General features: G+C 60.2%; 3 protein-coding genes across 17 annotated transcripts in view; 1 reads left to right on the top strand and 2 right to left on the bottom strand.

Annotated features, from left to right (window-relative positions):
* The window catches only part of GRIN1 (glutamate ionotropic receptor NMDA type subunit 1), a 41,082-nt gene extending 33,579 nt beyond the window's left edge, over nucleotides 1–7,503 (top strand). For 6 of the 15 annotated variants that reach the window (XM_058038197.1, XM_058038191.1, XM_058038184.1 and 3 more), the window contains one exon: nucleotides 5,979–7,503. In XM_058038197.1, the coding sequence (XP_057894180.1) occupies nucleotides 5,979–6,047 (69 nt within the window). In that variant the 3' untranslated portion in view covers nucleotides 6,048–7,503. Of the gene's footprint in view, nucleotides 1–1,542; nucleotides 2,567–2,636; nucleotides 3,812–5,978 lie in introns of those variants that run through there. The other 9 variants (XM_058038188.1, XM_058038182.1, XM_058038186.1 and 6 more) reach the window with 7 other exon arrangements.
* Nucleotides 7,504–9,820: 2,317 nt separating this feature from the next.
* LRRC26 (leucine rich repeat containing 26) lies at nucleotides 9,821–11,760 on the bottom strand. Its single transcript, XM_058038485.1, is given in 5 exon segments — nucleotides 9,821–10,080; nucleotides 11,023–11,577; nucleotides 11,580–11,640; nucleotides 11,642–11,736; nucleotides 11,739–11,760. Coding segments are annotated over 5 exon segments (993 nt in total).
* Nucleotides 11,761–15,331: 3,571 nt separating this feature from the next.
* On the bottom strand, nucleotides 15,332–15,838 carry RNF224 (ring finger protein 224). Its single transcript, XM_058038484.1, has one exon. The coding sequence runs from the start codon at nucleotides 15,836–15,838 to the stop codon at nucleotides 15,332–15,334; it is 507 nt and encodes a 168-aa protein (XP_057894467.1).
* Between the last annotated feature and the right edge of the window lie 1,443 nt (nucleotides 15,839–17,281).

Genomic DNA, 17,281 nt, shown 5'->3' with positions numbered 1-17,281 from the left:
GAAAGGATGCTGGGATCCTGGAGGGCAGGCAGGAGGTGGCTTGGAGTCCTGTGATGAGTTGGGAGATGCAACCGAGTTTTTGTTTTGTTTTTTTGTTTTCTTTTTGCCTGGATGATTTCTGATGTTCCTCTCTGTGCTTCGCTCACCTTACCGGTGCTGACCTCTTGAAACTGATGACATTTTTTCTTTTTTTTTTCTTTTTTTTTTTTTCTGTTCCTAAGTGTTCCTGTACCTGTTTGTCATTGTATGCCTAAAAACAATCACCCCGATTTAATTTGGGCACCGTGTCACCTCACCAAGAGCCATGCGTGTCACACTCTCTACATGTGATTTTTGTTTGTGACAATTAGCATTCGGAATAGTCCTCGCACAGGAGTGACAGCTGTCTCTGGTTATCATCAGCAGTAATGCAGCTCTAGAAAAGAGATGAAAAGGCTCCAAAGAGGAGGTTGTTAAAGACCCAGCCTTGGTTCAAACTTGTGTTTTCCGCTGCTCTCACATAACCAGAGAAAATTTCCAAATTGCTGCCTCTAAAGCCAGCTGTTTCCAAATGTGCAAATGTGTCTGCTCGTGCTGGAGCTTCAGACACTTCAGCGTCAGGTTGGGCTGTTGGTCTGTCGGACTGAGCCGTGTCCCTCTGCATGTCGCCGTCTGTTGTATGACACTCTGCACTGTGGCTACTCTGTTGTCTCGTGTGGCAGCGCCCGCTGCGTTTTGCTGCCCGACCTCCTGGCGCGCCGGGCTTGCCAAGACCCCGTCCCCGGGGCGACCGGCGCCTTTGTACCCGGCTTGCCCAGAGCAGGTCCCTGCCAGGCTGCCCGAGGCGCAGCGGGGACGGGGGACGGTGGCAGCGTGGGAGATGTGGCCCCCGTGGTGGGGTGCCCGTCCCCAGCCGCAGGCTTGGGCGCCTCGGGGACAGCATGTGGTATCGCAGGGGGTCTCGGGGCCACGGCTGTGTATGAGAAATGGAGGAGGCTGCCCTTGGCACCAGCGCAGGCTCCATACCAAGAAGCTCCTGGAGCACCCCTGGAATGCGGCCCTGGGGACAGCTGAGCCCTCGGCCGGGCTCGACTGCCACCATCTCACACAAAGTGCTCCTCTCACTGTCACCTCGAAGCCTGGAAGTCATGGGGGAAACACCCACACTCTTCCCACTCATCATCTGTACCCCCAGGGAAGATGGGTATCCTTGTCATGTCCTGTGCTGCTTCTGTGCTCCCTGGGTGGCACCTTGTCCCAGTAACGCCCCCATGTCTGGGGTCCCCTCTCCCCACTGCTGCACCCCCGAGCAGCTCTGCAGGGAGGTCACAGGGTGTGTCTTTGTGGCCTGAGCCATGACCGGGGCAGAGGAGACAGAGACGGGGTGGGAGGTGCAGGGGGTGGTGCAAGAGTGAGGAGAAGGAGGAGAAGGAGGAGGAGAAGGAGGAGGAGGAGGGACAAGTAGAATGCAGAGAAAATAGAGAGGAGAAAAATTGGCAGAAAGATCTGCATGTGCTGAGTAGACCCCCGTGTTCTGATGTGTTTGAACTACTCCACAATTAGGAAACCAAGGATTCCTGCCCTGGGAGAGCAGCAACATGATAGTGCCCTGGGCACCTGGGGGAACCAGTGCCACCGGTGAGCAGAGGAGAGGGGGAGAACCCAGGAAAAATGGGGCAGCTGGTGTGTGGCACCCCTGGTAACCCCAACGTTGCTCCTTCTTCAGGGTATCATCCTGGTCCTGATCCTGCTCCATAGTGTGGCATCCATCCTACACCAACCAGCCCACAGCCCTCTGTGCCCCCAACGCCCTGAGCTGAGCAGGCCCAGTGCCCACCTGCACCACAGGTCCCATGGATGGGCAATGGAGCTGTTCTCTCCCCTTCCTTGGGGTCCTGCACAACACAGAGCTCTCCATATTTGGGTCCCAGTCATGCTCTTCTTGCTACATTGTTCATGGGCAAACTGTGGAGGAAGATGACCCCACTCATCCCAGAAGATGGTCCCCACTTTGGGGGCAGCTGCACAGTCAATTACTCCCCAGTGCTCTGAAGCCTGTCACAATGCTCTGCCTGCCACGGGGTGCCATGTCCAGGCTCCCAGGACGCGTTCCCCAGGGAACTGGGCTAGCTGGGTCAAGAACAGGCCAATGGGGTGAACATCCAAGCCAACATGGCCAACTTGGAGGCTAGCAGCTATGGCAGGAGGTCCGTGGTGGAGAGAGCTTTGTGGTGATGTTGGGCAGACCTGCTGGTTGCTCTGCAGGGTCAGCAGCCAGCGGGAGCGGGGTGCTGCCACCAGCTCATGTCACAGCCTGTGCTCGGTGACCTCCACTTCCATGCAGCAGCCCTGGCTCAGAGACCCCAACGCCCTCCTGCTGGAAGGCCCCATGAGTCCGTAGCATGCTGGGGCACGTTGCCTGGGGTCCTTGTAAAGACGAGAAAGCAGCGAGGTGCTCTCTTTCATGATGCTCAGCAGAGCTGCGGGCCCACACCAGGTCTTAGATGGGCAAGGCTGGAGAGCCCTTGGGGCTGGAAGGCCAGGCTGACCCCAGCCCCACGGGCTCCCCTGGCTAGCGAGCGAAAGACGCAGACCTGGCGGCCTTGCTTCTTTCCTTTCCGTTGTCGGGAGTTTTAAAAATGGATTCTGCTCTGCAGCCCTGCAGAATGGTCCCTCAGGAGTGCCAGAGAGACAGGCTGGCACCATGGAGCCAAGACAGCCCTGGGAAGCTTCCACCCCACTCTGAACGTCCTAGCGCCCACCATCACCCGAGCTGCACAGCCTCTCCGCGGCACATCATCCCCACCGCCCCAGGAGGAGATGCATGTGTTCCCCATAGGCAGCTCCTGCAACTCGAGTAGCACTGGCAGAGCTGACGTGTCCATCCATCGCAGCCACCCACGATACTGCAACCCCACAGACGCCATGTGAGACGCATAAACCACACAGACACCTCCGAGCCGGCACATTGCGTACAGACACGATCGAGGTGCACAGGTCCCTTAGCCCCCGCAGAGCCACACTGCCAGCCCCAGCCCCGTGACACAGCAGTGGCACACGGCCCGCGGCGCCGCCCCGCGCTGGGCACGGTGCCGGGGCTGGGCGGCAACCGAGGGGCTTCCTGCAAAAGGTCACCTTTTCAGTGAAGGATCAGCTGTCCCAAAGCCAAACACTTCTTGGCTGACAAAGAGCCTAGTTTTTGGCCCAAAAGAACCAAAAGTAGGTCAAAGACTTTTTCTTTTTTTTTTTTTTTTCCTAAAGGGAAGTTGATATTTTCTACAGCAAGATCGCATTTAGCTGGAATCCTAATTTTTAATGGAAAAAAAACCACAACAACAAACTAAAATTCTTCCAGAAAATCTTCCACCAGCCAGGGACTACCATATGAGCCCAGTTAGGTTGAAGTCATTTTTAAAGACATTAAGTTCTTGTCTATATTTTCTTCCTGGTTGTCATTTAAAGTTTTTGGTGCCTTCACTTCACTTCCATACCTTAACATGTTTGAGTCTCTTCTACGGTTAATATTGATTAATTTCTTGGCTTTATAATGTTTGGTTTGGGGATTATTGCACCGTCCCTGTAACATAATTTATCTTAAATTACTGATATGTGCTTCTAGCATTAGTCCTACTTTAACATAGTTTTGATATGACCGTTTTCTTGCTTTTTTTTTCTTTTCCTTTTTTATTTTCATTTTAATTTTTATTATTAAAAATTGCATGCATGAACTTTACACACAAAAAAAAAAAGTAAATGAGAATGTTACCCTGTGATAACTCTGTGATTGGAGGAGATATGCTTTCAAATCAAAAGCCATGCTCTTGTATTTTAATTTTTCTGGCCAGATTGCCCATTTCGCTTGGTTGTTTTAGCGTTTCCCACCCCCAGAGCTGTGCAGAGAGGCCAGAAGGCCCCAGCCTGCCCTGCTACACCACCACAGCAGCCACATGTACACATGCACCGAGGCACACGCATTCACACAGGCACGCTCCACTTCTTCCACCCCCCCTCACATCAGGATGTTTAACAAAGGACCTTTCTTCTACCCATTCATTTTTGTATCTCCAGTTCCTCCTTCTCCTCCACCAGTGAGTCACAGCCTCTCCCCTTTCCCAGTCACCTCTCCTCCCTGCTGGAGTCAAGCCCCATCCCACAAAGCACACACCTCCCAGCAGCTCTGCCATGGAAACACTGCATTTAGCTGGAATCCAAATTTTTCATGAGGAAGGGGTGGCTGCACCCGATTTTGGGAGAGAGGGGTGTTTTTTGGTGGGCTGCTGAATAGCCACAAAAAGCTCCCTCCAGGGCAGCAGAGTAACACCAGGACAGCCCCGGCCGCTCTCTGTGCCAACAGGCAATGGCCAAGCAAGGCAAGGCCATGGCCAGGAATTCCCAGAGGCTCCATTGGAATCTTAGCCAGCGCCATAAGTGGCAGGGGGATCCCCTGAGAGGTGGCAGGTGATCCCCTGAGAGGTGCCAGGTGATCCCCTGAGAGGCTCCCTGTGTGATCCCCTGAGAGGTGCCAGGTGATCCCCTGAGAGGTGCCAGGTGATCCCCTGAGGGGCTCCCTGTGTGATCCCCTGAGAGGTGCCAGGTGATCCTCTGAGGGGCTCCCTGTGTGATCCCCTGAAAGGTGCTAGGTGATCCCCTGAGAGGTGGCAGGTGATCCCCTGAGAGGTGCCAGGTGATCCCCTGAGGGGCTCCCTGTGTGATCCCCTGAGGGGCTCCCCGGGTGTCAGCGTGTCCCCGCTCGGCACCGGAGAGACGGGAGCGCGCTGGCTCCCGGCCCTGCCCCAGCTGCTGCCACCGAGGGGTCCCGGGAAGCACAAATCCGGGCTGGGCAGGGCAGGGCAGCCCCACGGAGCCCATGCAAGGCTCAGGGGTGGCAGGAGGCAGGGTGTGCAGCACACAGGGTAGCCACAGTGCCAGAGCTGCCGGCAGCGCCGCGAAGGCCACGGCCACCATCGACCAAAGCAGGGCAGGTGAAATCCGTCACCGAGGAGCCCCCTTGGAGCCCCTCAAAACATCAGCCCTCCTGGGCAGGGTGGTGCAAGGGCTGGGAAAATGTCACTGGAGAGGATCTGTGCTGCAGTACGTGAGACCCACAGAGACCCTTTCCTGCCCTGGCACCGGATTAGGACCCCAGAGAGCAGCACAGGATGCTCCAGCCTACAGCAGGGCTGGACAGAGCTTCCAGGTCAGGGTTGGAGAGTGGAGCTGGGAGAGGGAGTTTGGAAGGAGGAAGGGAGGAAATACTGCCCAGCTGTAAATTCCTGCCTGGGGAGGAAGGACGTTTTTTCTTGCCCATTGATGGGTATTTCTGCTCTGCCCCCCACCTGCTGATGGGACTGCAGTAGGGGAGGGCTCTCCCATGGCCTCTCCCATGGCTTCTCCCATGACAAGCCCCCCCATCTGCAAGGAGCTCAGAACCCCAAACCCAGACCACATCCCCAACACAGGCCGTATTTTCACATTAGAAATCAACGCCACACTTTATCACAAACCAACCACACCACACATCTCACCTGCATGAAAGGATAGTCACAGCAGGGTCATTCAAGCAAGGAGGTGAAATGCCCTGGCCTCAAAGCACAGCTTGATCTGGCACCAGAGAGGTGCCAAAACCCAGCCAGACCCTCCAAACACAGGTTCAGGCGTGGGCTGGGCTGATGAGTCACAGGCTTTGTCTTGTAGCCCTCCCAGAGCAGAGAGGGCCTGGCTCAGTGGGTGACGTGGCAGCCACGCTCTGCAGAAGCTGCACTGCGCTCCTGGGTGTCCCCTCTGCCCCGCTCCAGGGTGCTTGGAGAGCGTCTGCAACGACCTCTGCACAAGCGTGGATGGCACTGGGAAGGGGACCTCAGCCAGCAGCAGCTCTCAGGGCGTTGCTTCACCCCCGAGAGATATCCTGTAGGGACACATGGGATAGAAGTGGCAGCGGGGACAAGTGCCAGAACTGCCTAACACTGCTTTCTCTTTGTCTGTCTATTTGTGTGTTGCAGCAGTATCACCCCACCGACATCACCGGCCAGCTCAACCTCTCCGACCCCTCAGTCAGCACTGTGGTGTGACCTTCTCCCCGAGGGCCATCAGTCCTTGCCCAACCCAGTAGGAAGGCACAGCCAGGACTGCCTTTCAAGGGACACTGATGGGTTCTTCTGGGTGAGATGGGAGGAAAGCATCCTTCATCCATACACGGTGACTCCATTGTATATCTCCCTCCCTTCCTAGGCCTGCTGCCATGCTCGTGCCCCAGGAAGCACGGCAGAACCAGGACAAGGTTTGGACTTCACTGTACAGAGATAATTGCTTCCAAACAGTGCCACAATGATCAGAATTGCCACTGGCTGGCTCTGTGCAAGGGGAAAGGACTGCAGAAGGCACACGGTGCCTGCTCTCCCACGGTAGCAGGGAAGAGCTGGTGCCAGACCACAAACCCGTGCTTAACCTCACAGGCTGCAGCCTTCTGAGCACACACAGCCCCTCAGACGTGTGCTCCACGTCTCCCACCACCTGGAGGGCTCCACAGTCCTGCGCAGCCGGAGCAGCCAGCTCCCGGTGTGGCGGGTTGGGCACATGTTCCTGCTGTGCCCAGAGACCCTTCTGTCTGCTGCAGGGGCTGGAAGATGTGTGCTCTGCTCCTTGCAGGGGATGGACACTCCTCCCTTTTCCCCCACCGTCCCGTGGCTGTGACTCGGTTCCCGTCCGTGGTCTGGCAGAGCAGGAGAGCTCCCTCCCTGCAGCCCTCGCCCCTGAGCTAACCGCGGTACTCCGGAGCCCGGAGTGCCGCCAGCCGAGACCCCGGCTCCCACCTCTCCTGCACAGAAACATCCCCAGGACCTGGCCACGGCCAGCATGTAGCACTCACACAGCAGCTCTCCTGGCCAGGAATTCTCCACGGGAAATGGCTCTGGATGGTTGCACTGACCTCTACCCCAGCTCCACACTGCCTCAGCACCAGCAATGCAAGGAGAGATGCTGCTGGCTGGTCCCGGCTCGCTGCGGGCCCCCAGCCTGTCTGCACGGCCGGGGCACCATGGCCAGCGCTGGCGGCTCCCCTGCCACCCTCACCTGCAGTTCAGCTTGCCAGCAGCTCCCGCGGCTGCCCTGCAGCCCCAGCGCAAGGAAAGGTGGAAAGCAGGTCCCAGTTCGGGAGAAGGAACAGAACGGGCCGGGCTGACCCCGTCCCTCCCCGCGCCGTCCTCCCCTGGGGCCCGCATGGGCACCCCGAGCACCCTCCCCGTGGGCAGCGGGGCGAGCGGCGTCTCCTGCCAGCAGAACACCCAGGGGCAGCGTGGTGCCCACGGACTGCCCTCCCCGGCCCCAGGCTGCCCCCGCGGGCAGGATTTCACATGGCAGCTGAGGTCTGTGAGCATCGTCCCACCGACTGCTGTGGCTCCATCATGTTCATCTAGCTCCAGCTGAGAAATCGGACCCATCCTACTTTATACGTCAATGTTACATGAATACCAAGTTTTTGCAAGAGCTCAGTAAAGTCTAGACTGGATCATGAAGTGGTTTATTCCAGAGCTGTGTGCCTCTTTCTGTCTCTGACCTCTGGCAAAGCTGGCAGGGAGCCCTGTGGTGAATCAGAGCCTCACCCAAGCCTGTGGCAGGGTCTGCAAACAGTGGAGGGACAGGAAGGGATGGAGAAACCAGGAGGGAGAAAGGCCAGGGGCTATAGAGGAGACTGGGAGGGAAAGGGCATCCCCACCCTGGGATATCCAGGTGCCAGAGAGCCTGCACAGCCAGGGTGGTGCACAGGCCCTGCAGCGAGGGGATGGGACAGCATGGAGCTGTCCAAACACCAGCACCACGGCAGCTGGCCCTGTCCCACCTCCATCCTGGGGAAAACTGTCCCCTGCCACTCTGGGCTCCCTCTCCTGGGAGCCAGCCTTTGGGAACAGGGGATGGACTGCAGGGATGAGGGCATTGGGGAAGTCCCCACACACCAGCCCATCCACAGGAAGAGATCTCCAAAATAGGAGGGTTCCCCAGGGCTGAACTGAGGAACATCACCCACCCACAGCATCTTCCCTTTGTGCTGAGACCTCCAGCCCAGCCTCCATGGGGGCTGAGCCTCAGGACAGTCTGAGGGAAGGAGCAGGGATCAGGTGGCTGTGCAGGATGACAAACAAGGTCCCACCTCCAAATGGGAAGCACAGGCCTTCCTGAACCTCTGAACCTCTCTAGAGAGGGTCTGGGAGAGCTGGGATTGCTCCTGGGGCAGGGCTGGCAGCACTGGAGCAGCAGCACTGCCTCCAGCAGCTCCCTGCCAAGTCCCTGCCCCACAGCAGGGATGTGGCCATGTGGCAGCACATGGGGCTGGCTTCTCTGTTAAAAATAAAAACAGGAGCAAGCCACTACTGAGGTGACACCTGGTTTATTCATGTGTGATTCACTGAACCCTCGCCAGGAGCCTGCTGAAGGATGCTCTGACTCCTGCCACAGCCCTGGCAGGTCCCAGCTCTTGCAAGGGCAGGAGATGGAGTGGACAAGGCTGGTGGTCACAGCATCTCATTGTGGCTGTGATCATCTTGCAGTGGGTAAGAGGTCAGGCCAAAAAGGGGTCTTGTTTCTCCTTGAAGGGTGTTTTTGTCACCTCAGCTTGTGGCTTTCTCATGGAGCTCAGCTCCAGATTCTTCCAGGCCATTTCCCAGCAGGCTCACTAAGCATTTCCAGCAGCATTTCCACAGGAAAGAGGAGGGAGCAGGGCAGGGGCAGCCCCAGCCCTGATTTGTGGGTGATGAGGGTGAGGCAGCAGCCAGGGCTGCTGTAAAGGGCCCCTGTAAAGGGCTTGTTTGTCCCTGCTCCCAACCCTGAGCTAACCCCACACCTTGGCTGGGGATGAGCTGTAGCCTAGGGAAAAGCTATTGAGGGAGAAACCACTGTAGCCTCCCCATCCTTTGGCAGCTGCTCTGCCCAACCACAGCCCTGGCAGCTCAAGGCTCTTCCTGGCCCTCACCCTAAGCTTCAGCCTCACCCTAGACCTTGATTGTTGGCTGAGCCATCTCAGCACCAGCATTCCTGACTCAATGGAAAAAAACTATCAAAAGGAGCTTTTTGCAGCCAGCCCTGTCCTTGGGCAGAACACTGACAGGCCTGGGGTGGTCTGACAGCCCCACGGAGGCTTTGCAATGCTCCAAACCACCCAGAGATCTCCAGTGCACCAAAAGCCACACAGACAGCTCTGGGGTACCCTAAAAGGAAAGCACTGCCTGCCAGAACACGGAAGCCAAGCATGGCATTTAGGTGGAGTTCTGAGGGCACAGAAAAAAAGCACTGAGGCTGCTGGGGTCACTGAAGGCAGTCAGAGGGTGCAGGGGGCACCAATAGGCCCAAGGAACAAACTGAAAGGCACACAGAGGCTCCTGGGCTGCACCAAAAGGCAAATGGTGACTCCTGGGGTGGCCTGAAAGGCACCAAGAGAAAGTGGTGTGTCCTGGGATGCACACAGGGACTCCCAGGCTGCACCTAAAGGCACAGTGAGGCACATGGGGCATCCTAAATGCACACTGGGGGACTGGGCAGCACAGGGGGCAGGACAAGGGGAGAAGGATGCCCCCAGGAAGGGGATATGCAGATCTGAGGGTGGCCCTGGGGCCACACTGAGAGCATTTTTGGTCAGCCCATGCCCCTGCAGGGAGCTGAGCTGGAGGCTGCTCCCCCCTGGCAGAGGCAGCTTGGCACCATCTTGGGGGACTCTGAGAGAACCCAGAGCGACTCCAGGAACAGAACTTCCTCTGGCTGCTCCACAGGGACGAGTCTGCAGCAGGTGGGTGCAGGCAGCTGGAGAGGGGCAGGGATGGAGCCCAGGCTGCCAGGGCAGGGCCTGCTGGGCCCCTCAGTGCACCCTGCAGACACGGGGTGTCCTCCAGCAGTGGGACTCCCGGCGCAGGCTGTGGTAGAACACGACCAAGGAGCCCAGGAAGGTGCAGAAGAAGATGCTGGCCAGGAAGGAGAAGGGCCCGATGGTGAAGAAGGCGATGTAGTGCTCGGGGGACAGGGAGGTGTCCTGGCACTGCCTGAAGGACTCGTCCCCAAAGGCCATGATCGGATACTTGTTCAGCTGCTCTGGAACTCTGCAGAGGAGCAAATTCTTCTCTGGAAGAGAGAGAGAAGCAGTGCTGGAGGGCACACTGGGCAGCTGGGAAAGGCAGGGGCCAAGGACAGGGGGATAGCAGGTCTGCATGGGACAGATGGCACCAGGGCAGGAGGACAGGGGCCAGCGTCACCAACATCACCCGTGTCAGGGTGCAAAGAAGGGGAACAGTGAGCTTCAGGAGTCACCTGTGTGGGATGGGATGGGATGGGATGGGATGGGATGGGATGGGATGGGATGGGATGGGATGGGATGGGATGGGAGGTGGGCACAGTGCTGGAGGGGGCATAGGAAGATGGGTTTGGGCAGGAGGGGCAGGCAAAGGGGAGGGACTGGCTCCCAGAAGACAGATGAGGGGAGCAGTGAGCAGCCAGCCTGGAAATGCCACAGAAGGTCCCAGCCAGAACAAGTGCAGTCACACATCCGAGCTGGAAGCGAGCAGGAGGGGGCAGCAGCGGTGGGAGAGACTTTGCTGGCAGAGCTGTCTTTCAATGGGGCTCGTGGGGGAAGAAATGCAGGATCAGAAGCAGGTTGATGAAGGCTTTGGGGAAGGGGCTGAAAGCATTGCATCCTGGATGGACCAGCGGCGATGTGCACCCTGACACATGGGCTGCACTCGCCCCCCCAGGTGCCATGTGCAGGACTGGTGCCACTGCTGGGGCCAGCACTGGGTGCCTGTCCCTGGGACATTGGCAGGCAATCCCTGCTGCTGACCAGAACCAAAATGTGGGCACCAACTGAGACCCAGCAGTGTATCACCCAAGCAGACACAGGAGCTGGCATGACCTAAGGACAGCTTCGGGGAACCTCACCCCAAGGGCACTGACAACCCAAGCCCCAGCCAGGCGGCAGCCAGGGTGCTGGGTCTGCCTCAGCCCTGGCAGGGTGACCAGGCAGCATGGAGCGGGCGGGGGGCTTGGGGACACAGCGTTCTGGGCACTCACCTCGCACTTTGTCCCTGTTGCGGCGGAGCCAGCGCCAGAGGGGCAGGATGCTGCAGGTGCACACCCAGGGGTTGTCCTGCAGGAGAAGCGCCTGGAGCTGGGGCAAGGCTGCCGGCACCCCGGGCTCCAGCTGCCCCAGCCTGTTGTTGGTCAGGTCGAGCGTGGCCAGGCCGGTGAGGGGCCGGAAGGTGTCGGGGGTGAGCACGCTGAGGTGGTTGTGGCTCAGGTCCAGCGCCTGCAGCGCCCCGAGCCCCCGCAGCGCCTGAGGGTGGATCAGCTCCAGGCGGTTGTGGGCCAGGCTGAGCAGGCGCAGCCCCGGCAGCGGGGGGAAGGAGCGGGGTCCCAGCACGGAGATGAAGTTGTGGGCCAGCCGCAGGGTGCTGGTGTTGGCCGAGAGGCTCCAGGGCACCTCGAGGAGGCCCCGCTCGCTGCAGTCCGCCTCTGCCGGGGAGCAGCGGCAGGCGGCCGGGCAGGCGGCCGGGGCCGGCGGGCACAGCAGCAGCAGCAGGCCCAGCACGGGGCCGGGGAGCCTCCAGCAGCCCATGGCTGCCCCCGAGGCACAGAGGGCTTGCTGCCCCCTCGGACAGGCTCCCTAGAGCCCCGGGCCGTGCTCAGCCCCCCGGGCCTGCCCGGTGCCCTCGGCGGAGCCCGGCGGCGCTGGCTGGAGGGGCCGGGCTGTGCTCGGCTCCCGGCTGCCGCTCGCAGTCATCCCCTGCTCGCCCGGCTGCAGACCTGCATGGGGCTCTGCTCCCGGACCCGGTTTTCCTCGGGGTGGAGCTGCCCTTTTTTCAGCAAATATTTTTACTATGATGCTTGCCCTGCAAGGTGTGGAACCGTGCCCACGTCCCTCCCTCCCCCAGGCACGGCTCCAGCCAGGTAAGCAGCCAGCTCTGCGTGGCCTGGGATTAACTGCTTGTGTGTGCTGCCGGCTGGAGAGCTGGAAATCAGCAAATCCAGATCCATCTCTAAGCCTCCATTCTCCCCAGAGGCATCCCCCACGGGCATGCTGCCTCAATAGCCAGGTACAGAGGCGTGTATGGGCCCAGGACCCATACACATAAGTGGCTGAGTTACCAGGAAAAAACATAACTGAGACAGAATCATATCATTTGAAGGTTTTAGCCCATCTTATGTGCTGTCCCACCACGCCCAGGGGCCCTCAGCGTGGAGCTGTGTTGGGAACCATGGCCCACCCTGCTGAGCCCAGCCCTTGCCCAAGCCCTGTCTGTCCTACAGGAGACCACCAGCCCTGCCAGCATGAGGAGGGCTGGGGTTACATCCCATGGGCACCTTCCTCCTTCCCAGGAGGGGAACAGTCTGTGTGCACACGCAGGGTGACACAGGAGCCCCCAGTGAGAAGCATGGCAAAGGTGACCTTGCCAGGCTGCAGCCACCCAAAACTGGTTTGCCCTCCCCCCGGCATGGCAGTGCCAGTTCCATAGGGCTCAAAGTCTGCCTCCACCCTGTTTACACCCTCTCTGCCCCAAAGTCACCCAAAGCCTGGCTGCTGAAGGCTGGGCTGCTGTCACCTCCCAGTGCCACTGCCCCTGGCAGAGCTCAGTGAGGACTGGGCCACCACGGGACATGGCAACACCCCATCCCACTTACAGCCAGAGGGGTGCCCAGAGCAGGGACACTGTCCCCACTCACACCCAGCAGGACCCCAGTGGCCATGGTCCCAGAGGAATCCCTGTCCCTTTGCCCCACGGCCAAGGGGCTGGACGGGCAGCAAGGCAGGGAGAGCACAGTTGCACCCCAGGACAAGGCCAGGATGTTCCCAAATCTGGGACAGAAGCAGCAGGCAGAGGATTTATTAATAGCATCCCGAGGAGCTTTGGTTTGTTTATCTATCCTGCAGCAAACTCGCTTTGCTGCATTAATCCCCATCTGGAAATAATTCAGAGGAATCCACCAGCCCAGCCCAGCCCCAGGGCAAGGGCACAAACCCAGTGCCATGTGCAGCTGCAGCCCCAGCTCATCCCATCTGCAGCCACAGGCTGTAGGGAGACCTGAATTTTGAGGGAGTCCTGTCCCAAAATGCTCTTCCTCTGCAGGACTTTCATTGCCCACTCTCTGCATCCATCTGGAATCAGGTGAGAAGTGCAACATTCATGCAAAAAATAACTCAAACCACTATTAAAAGCAAGGTCATTTCCAGATTTTGTGCACAAAGAGCCCAGGAGGCTGAAAAGCCTGAAAACTCAGCTCCTCTGGAAGCCCCTTGCTGTCACCCTGATGGCACGTGGCAGGAGAGCTGTCCCTGCCAGGGACATGGCCAGACATCATCCCGTGCTTGCCTGGTGTCACTCCTGTTCTCCATCCACTGGCTGCACCCCGCTGCCATGGCACGTTGGGGACATGTGGGGTCCTGAACCCCAGCAGTGCCACCTCTGCCCTTTTCCACCTGCTGGCTGTGCTGGGGGCCCTGGCACTGCCCTTTCCTGGAGCATGGGGACCCAGAACCACACAGGAGGAGCCCAGGGCCCTGTTCCCAGCCAGAGCAGCGCCCACCAGTGCCCTGCTCCCCCTCCACGATGCCCCTCCTGTGGTTCTGGGCTCCCAGCAGCTGCTCTGCCCCGCCAGCTCGGGTGCCTGTGCCAGGGGAGGAGCCCCCAGGGCACAGCACAGGACACTGACCCTGCAGCCAGCATGCCAAAAGCATTCCCAGAGAGATGGAAGGGATGATCCCCTCCTTCAGGGGCTGGCTGGGAGCAGGGGGACATCCACGGAGGAAGGAAGCAAGGCCCAAGCCCCCAGAGGGGCTCTGGTGCTGGGGGGAGGCAGGGAAGCAGGACATGGGCTGTGGGACAGACAGCCACGGGTTTGGTCACCCAGCACTGCGGACCCGAAGGTGCTGGGCTGAGCACAGAGCTGCTGGCACCTCTGCAGGGAGGGCTGGGGTGGGCCCTGCCCACACTCCTCCCAGCACCCACTGCTGAGTCTTTGGGGAGAAATGGAGATAGGGGAGGACGTGCATTAGCACTCAGTGATAGCTCTTATCCATTCCTTGAAGGCTTTAATTTCTCGCACATTTCTTGCACATAATTTCTCTCCCAGGTAATTAAAGGTTCAAGGCAGGACTCACATGTAACTTCTGCACCATCTGCCCTGGGGCACACCGGGTTTGTTCTTCTGGGAACGTCTCAGCTGGGGCTGTTTTATGGCAGGTGACACCAAGTGGCAGAATTGTGCATGAGCTCTGTGCAGGCTGGGTGCTGACCACGGCTGATGGAACCCTCTGGCTGCAGCCCTGCCCCAGCACAGGGAATATCCAAGCACCAGGACTGCCCAGGAGGCACAAGGTCCCTGCCAGCCCCAGGAAGGCACAGGCTGGGGTCCCTGCTCAGCCCTGAGGGGGTTCCTGGTGTTGGGCTTTTGCAAGAGCTCATAAACCACATGGAAAACAGATGCAGAAAATGAGCCCTGAGGAAGAACTGCAAGAGCTGCCCAGGCAACACCAAGCCCTGGCCAAGAGCTGTTCAGTATCACCCTGTGCAGCCCAGTGCTTCCAGTTGGGCCCCTGTTAACCCAGACCAGCTGCCTGGGCTCTTGTCCTTGCACCCTGGTGTGGAGTCAGGCAGGGAAAGCCATACAGGCAGCAGGGTACAATTGGAAAAACAGCAGCAGGGTTTGTGTGTGTGTGTGTGAGGAAAGGGTCAGGCAGGAAAAGCCAAACCTGGCATGAGCCACAGAGCACGAGGCCAAGCAGGAGCTTCTTGAGCTCAGCTCTCCGCCCACAGCAGAGCAACATCCGAGGTTTCCTAACAACTCTGTCAACCTCAACTTCAACCGTCCTACGATCCCAATGCCAAATTTTTTCATGCATTTGGCCAGGAGAGCAAACACAGCAGCCCAGCAGGGCAGGTCACGTCTCCCCCACCCACAGGCAGGGCTTGCCCCGGGCCAGGATTGCCAGCAAACAGGACCAGGATGTGCAGCCCAGCAGGAGCAAAGGGTCTTTAATAGACCTGGAGCTCTCAGGGTGCTGCACACAGCCCATGGCATTGCTGTGCCCCTGTCCCCTGCCAGGCGGTGCCCTTGCTGCAGAGCCACATGCTCGGGGGGACAGAGCATGAGCCAGGCTGTGCTCGGGGCCAGGGAACGTCTGTGATGGCTGGACCAGGTTTCTGAGCCATCAGCAGGGCAGACGGGCAGGATGAGGGGTGGCAGCATCCTGATCCCCCACTGCTGCACCCCAGATCCGGACAGGATGGGCAGGACAGCCCTGTGCAGGCTGAATCCCTTTGTGGGGCCCCGGCCCTGCGGTCCCCAGCGGGTCCCAGAAGCAGTCTCGGGCCGGGCTGAGGGCTCAGCTCTCGAAGGCGGCGGTGACCCCGCAGCACAGGCACAGCCGGCAGCAGCCGCGCCGGGGCAGCAGCGCCGGGGGCACCGGCTCTTGGCACAGCCCCGCCGGCTGCTGGGTCACCGGCGGCTCCTTGCCCGGGCCCTTGGCGGGCAGCGCGGCCGGGCTCCTGCCGGCGCCCCGCGGCTGCTCCCGGTCAGCCTTGACGGCCAGGAAGGTGGCCAGGTCCAGGTCCAGCATGGTGACCCCTCCGCGCGGCGTGGGCGTGTTCTGGCGGCACTGCGGGCACGGGATCCAGCGCTGCTCGTTGCTGACCGCGTCCAGGCGCCTCAGGCACGCCTGGCAGAAGGTGTGCCCGCAGTAGAGGCGCCGCGGCAGCCGCACGCCCAGGTCGTAGGAGGAGTAGCAGATGATGCACTCGACGCGCTGGCTGCCCCGGCTGGGGGTGCGCGAGTGCGCCCCGACACTCGGCCCCGAGCCCTCCGCCCGGGGGCTGCCACCGGCCTGCGACATGCTGGGGAGGGGGAGAGCGGCCGTCAGGGCACGGCCGGGGAGGGGCACAGCGGTGGGATGCCAGCTCCGAGTGCCCCCACGCGTGGGGAGGTGGGAGTAGCAGGATCCCCGCCCAGCGCCCTGCCAGCCCTGCCAGCCCTGCCAGCCCTGCCCGGCAGAGCGGGATGCTGCCACTGCAGTGGCACTGCCACTACATCCATGGCGTGGCCCAGTGCCACACCGGGAGCTCTGCGGGGAACGGGGCTGGCCGGATCTCAGCAGCCTGCTCAGGGCGCAGCCTGGGGCTGGGGGAGCAGGGGGGGAGCAGGAGTGAGGTGGCTGGCTGGGCTGGGGAGCAGCACTTGGAGACCGGGCAGTGGCACAGCCCCGGGCTGTGCTGGCACAGGGGGTGGCACCAAGGCTCGTGGGGAGGGGTCTGAGGGGACCCAGCCTCATCTCAGGTGGGGTCTGGTACACACCAAAATGTTTGTAAACTTCTCCTGGAGCCCACCAACACTCTGTTCCTTCTCCTCGGGTGACCTCAAGTGTGTTGGTGCACACGGGTACCCGTCTCTCCCCTCCTCCCAGTTCCCCCATCCCTACCTGTCCTGAGATGCCTCCCAGGGCCTCGGGGTTGGTGGCAGAAGGGCTGTGCTGTGCCGGGGGCTGTGGCAGTCCCGTGGGGAGCATCGGGGGGCTGAGCTGCCAGCCAGGTCCCTGTGGCTGCCCGTGGCCGTGGTAGTGGGCAGGGGCTCACCTTTCAGGGACAGCTGCTATTGGATCTGCTGCAGGGAAGCCAAGCCCGGGAGATTGGGTTACAAGCACCTGGGTAACAACGACCTCTGAAATCTAAGCCCAGGAATGGTCATTAACCATCAGCCTGTGCTTCACTGACAGAAGGAACCGTCCCTGGGAGGCCAAGGAGCTCTGCGTCCACCCTGGGCAGAGAACTTGGATGTCGTCTGGACCTGGGCAGCAGCATCCACGTCCTGGGCCACCCTTCAGGGCCAAGAACATCCGGGCAGACGTCGGCCAGCAGAGACCCCCTGGCACTGCAGCATCCCCAGGTGCTCCGGGCTGTGGGCACAGCTGTGACAGGAGCGGGGGCACGGTGGGGTGGCAGGGCTGGCACTGCTGCAGGGACACCGGGGCTCTGGCAGTGCCCACGCGTGGGGTGTGGAGCCTGGGGGTGACTGTGGCCTGCCCTGCCCTCCATGTGGGGCTGCAGGCTCTGGGGGCTCTGTTACCAATGCTCAGTGTCAGGCTGGGGATACCCCAGCACCCCACAGGGACACCTGCAAGGTGCAGGACCCAGGGGAGGTGACAATGCCAGGGAGATGCCAGACTGTCCCTACAGCTGCCCAGGCTCCAGCAGCAGAGTCCCAGCCTTGGCATGGAGGGGCTGCAGACTGAAGAGGGAGCATGGTAGGGGGACAGGTCCTGAGCTCAGGATCCTTGGGGACG

Source organism: Melospiza georgiana, chromosome 20, assembly GCF_028018845.1.
Source record: "Melospiza georgiana isolate bMelGeo1 chromosome 20, bMelGeo1.pri, whole genome shotgun sequence".
Classification (NCBI taxonomy): domain Eukaryota; kingdom Metazoa; phylum Chordata; class Aves; order Passeriformes; family Passerellidae; genus Melospiza; species Melospiza georgiana.
This window is presented reverse-complemented; position numbering and strand designations above follow the sequence as displayed.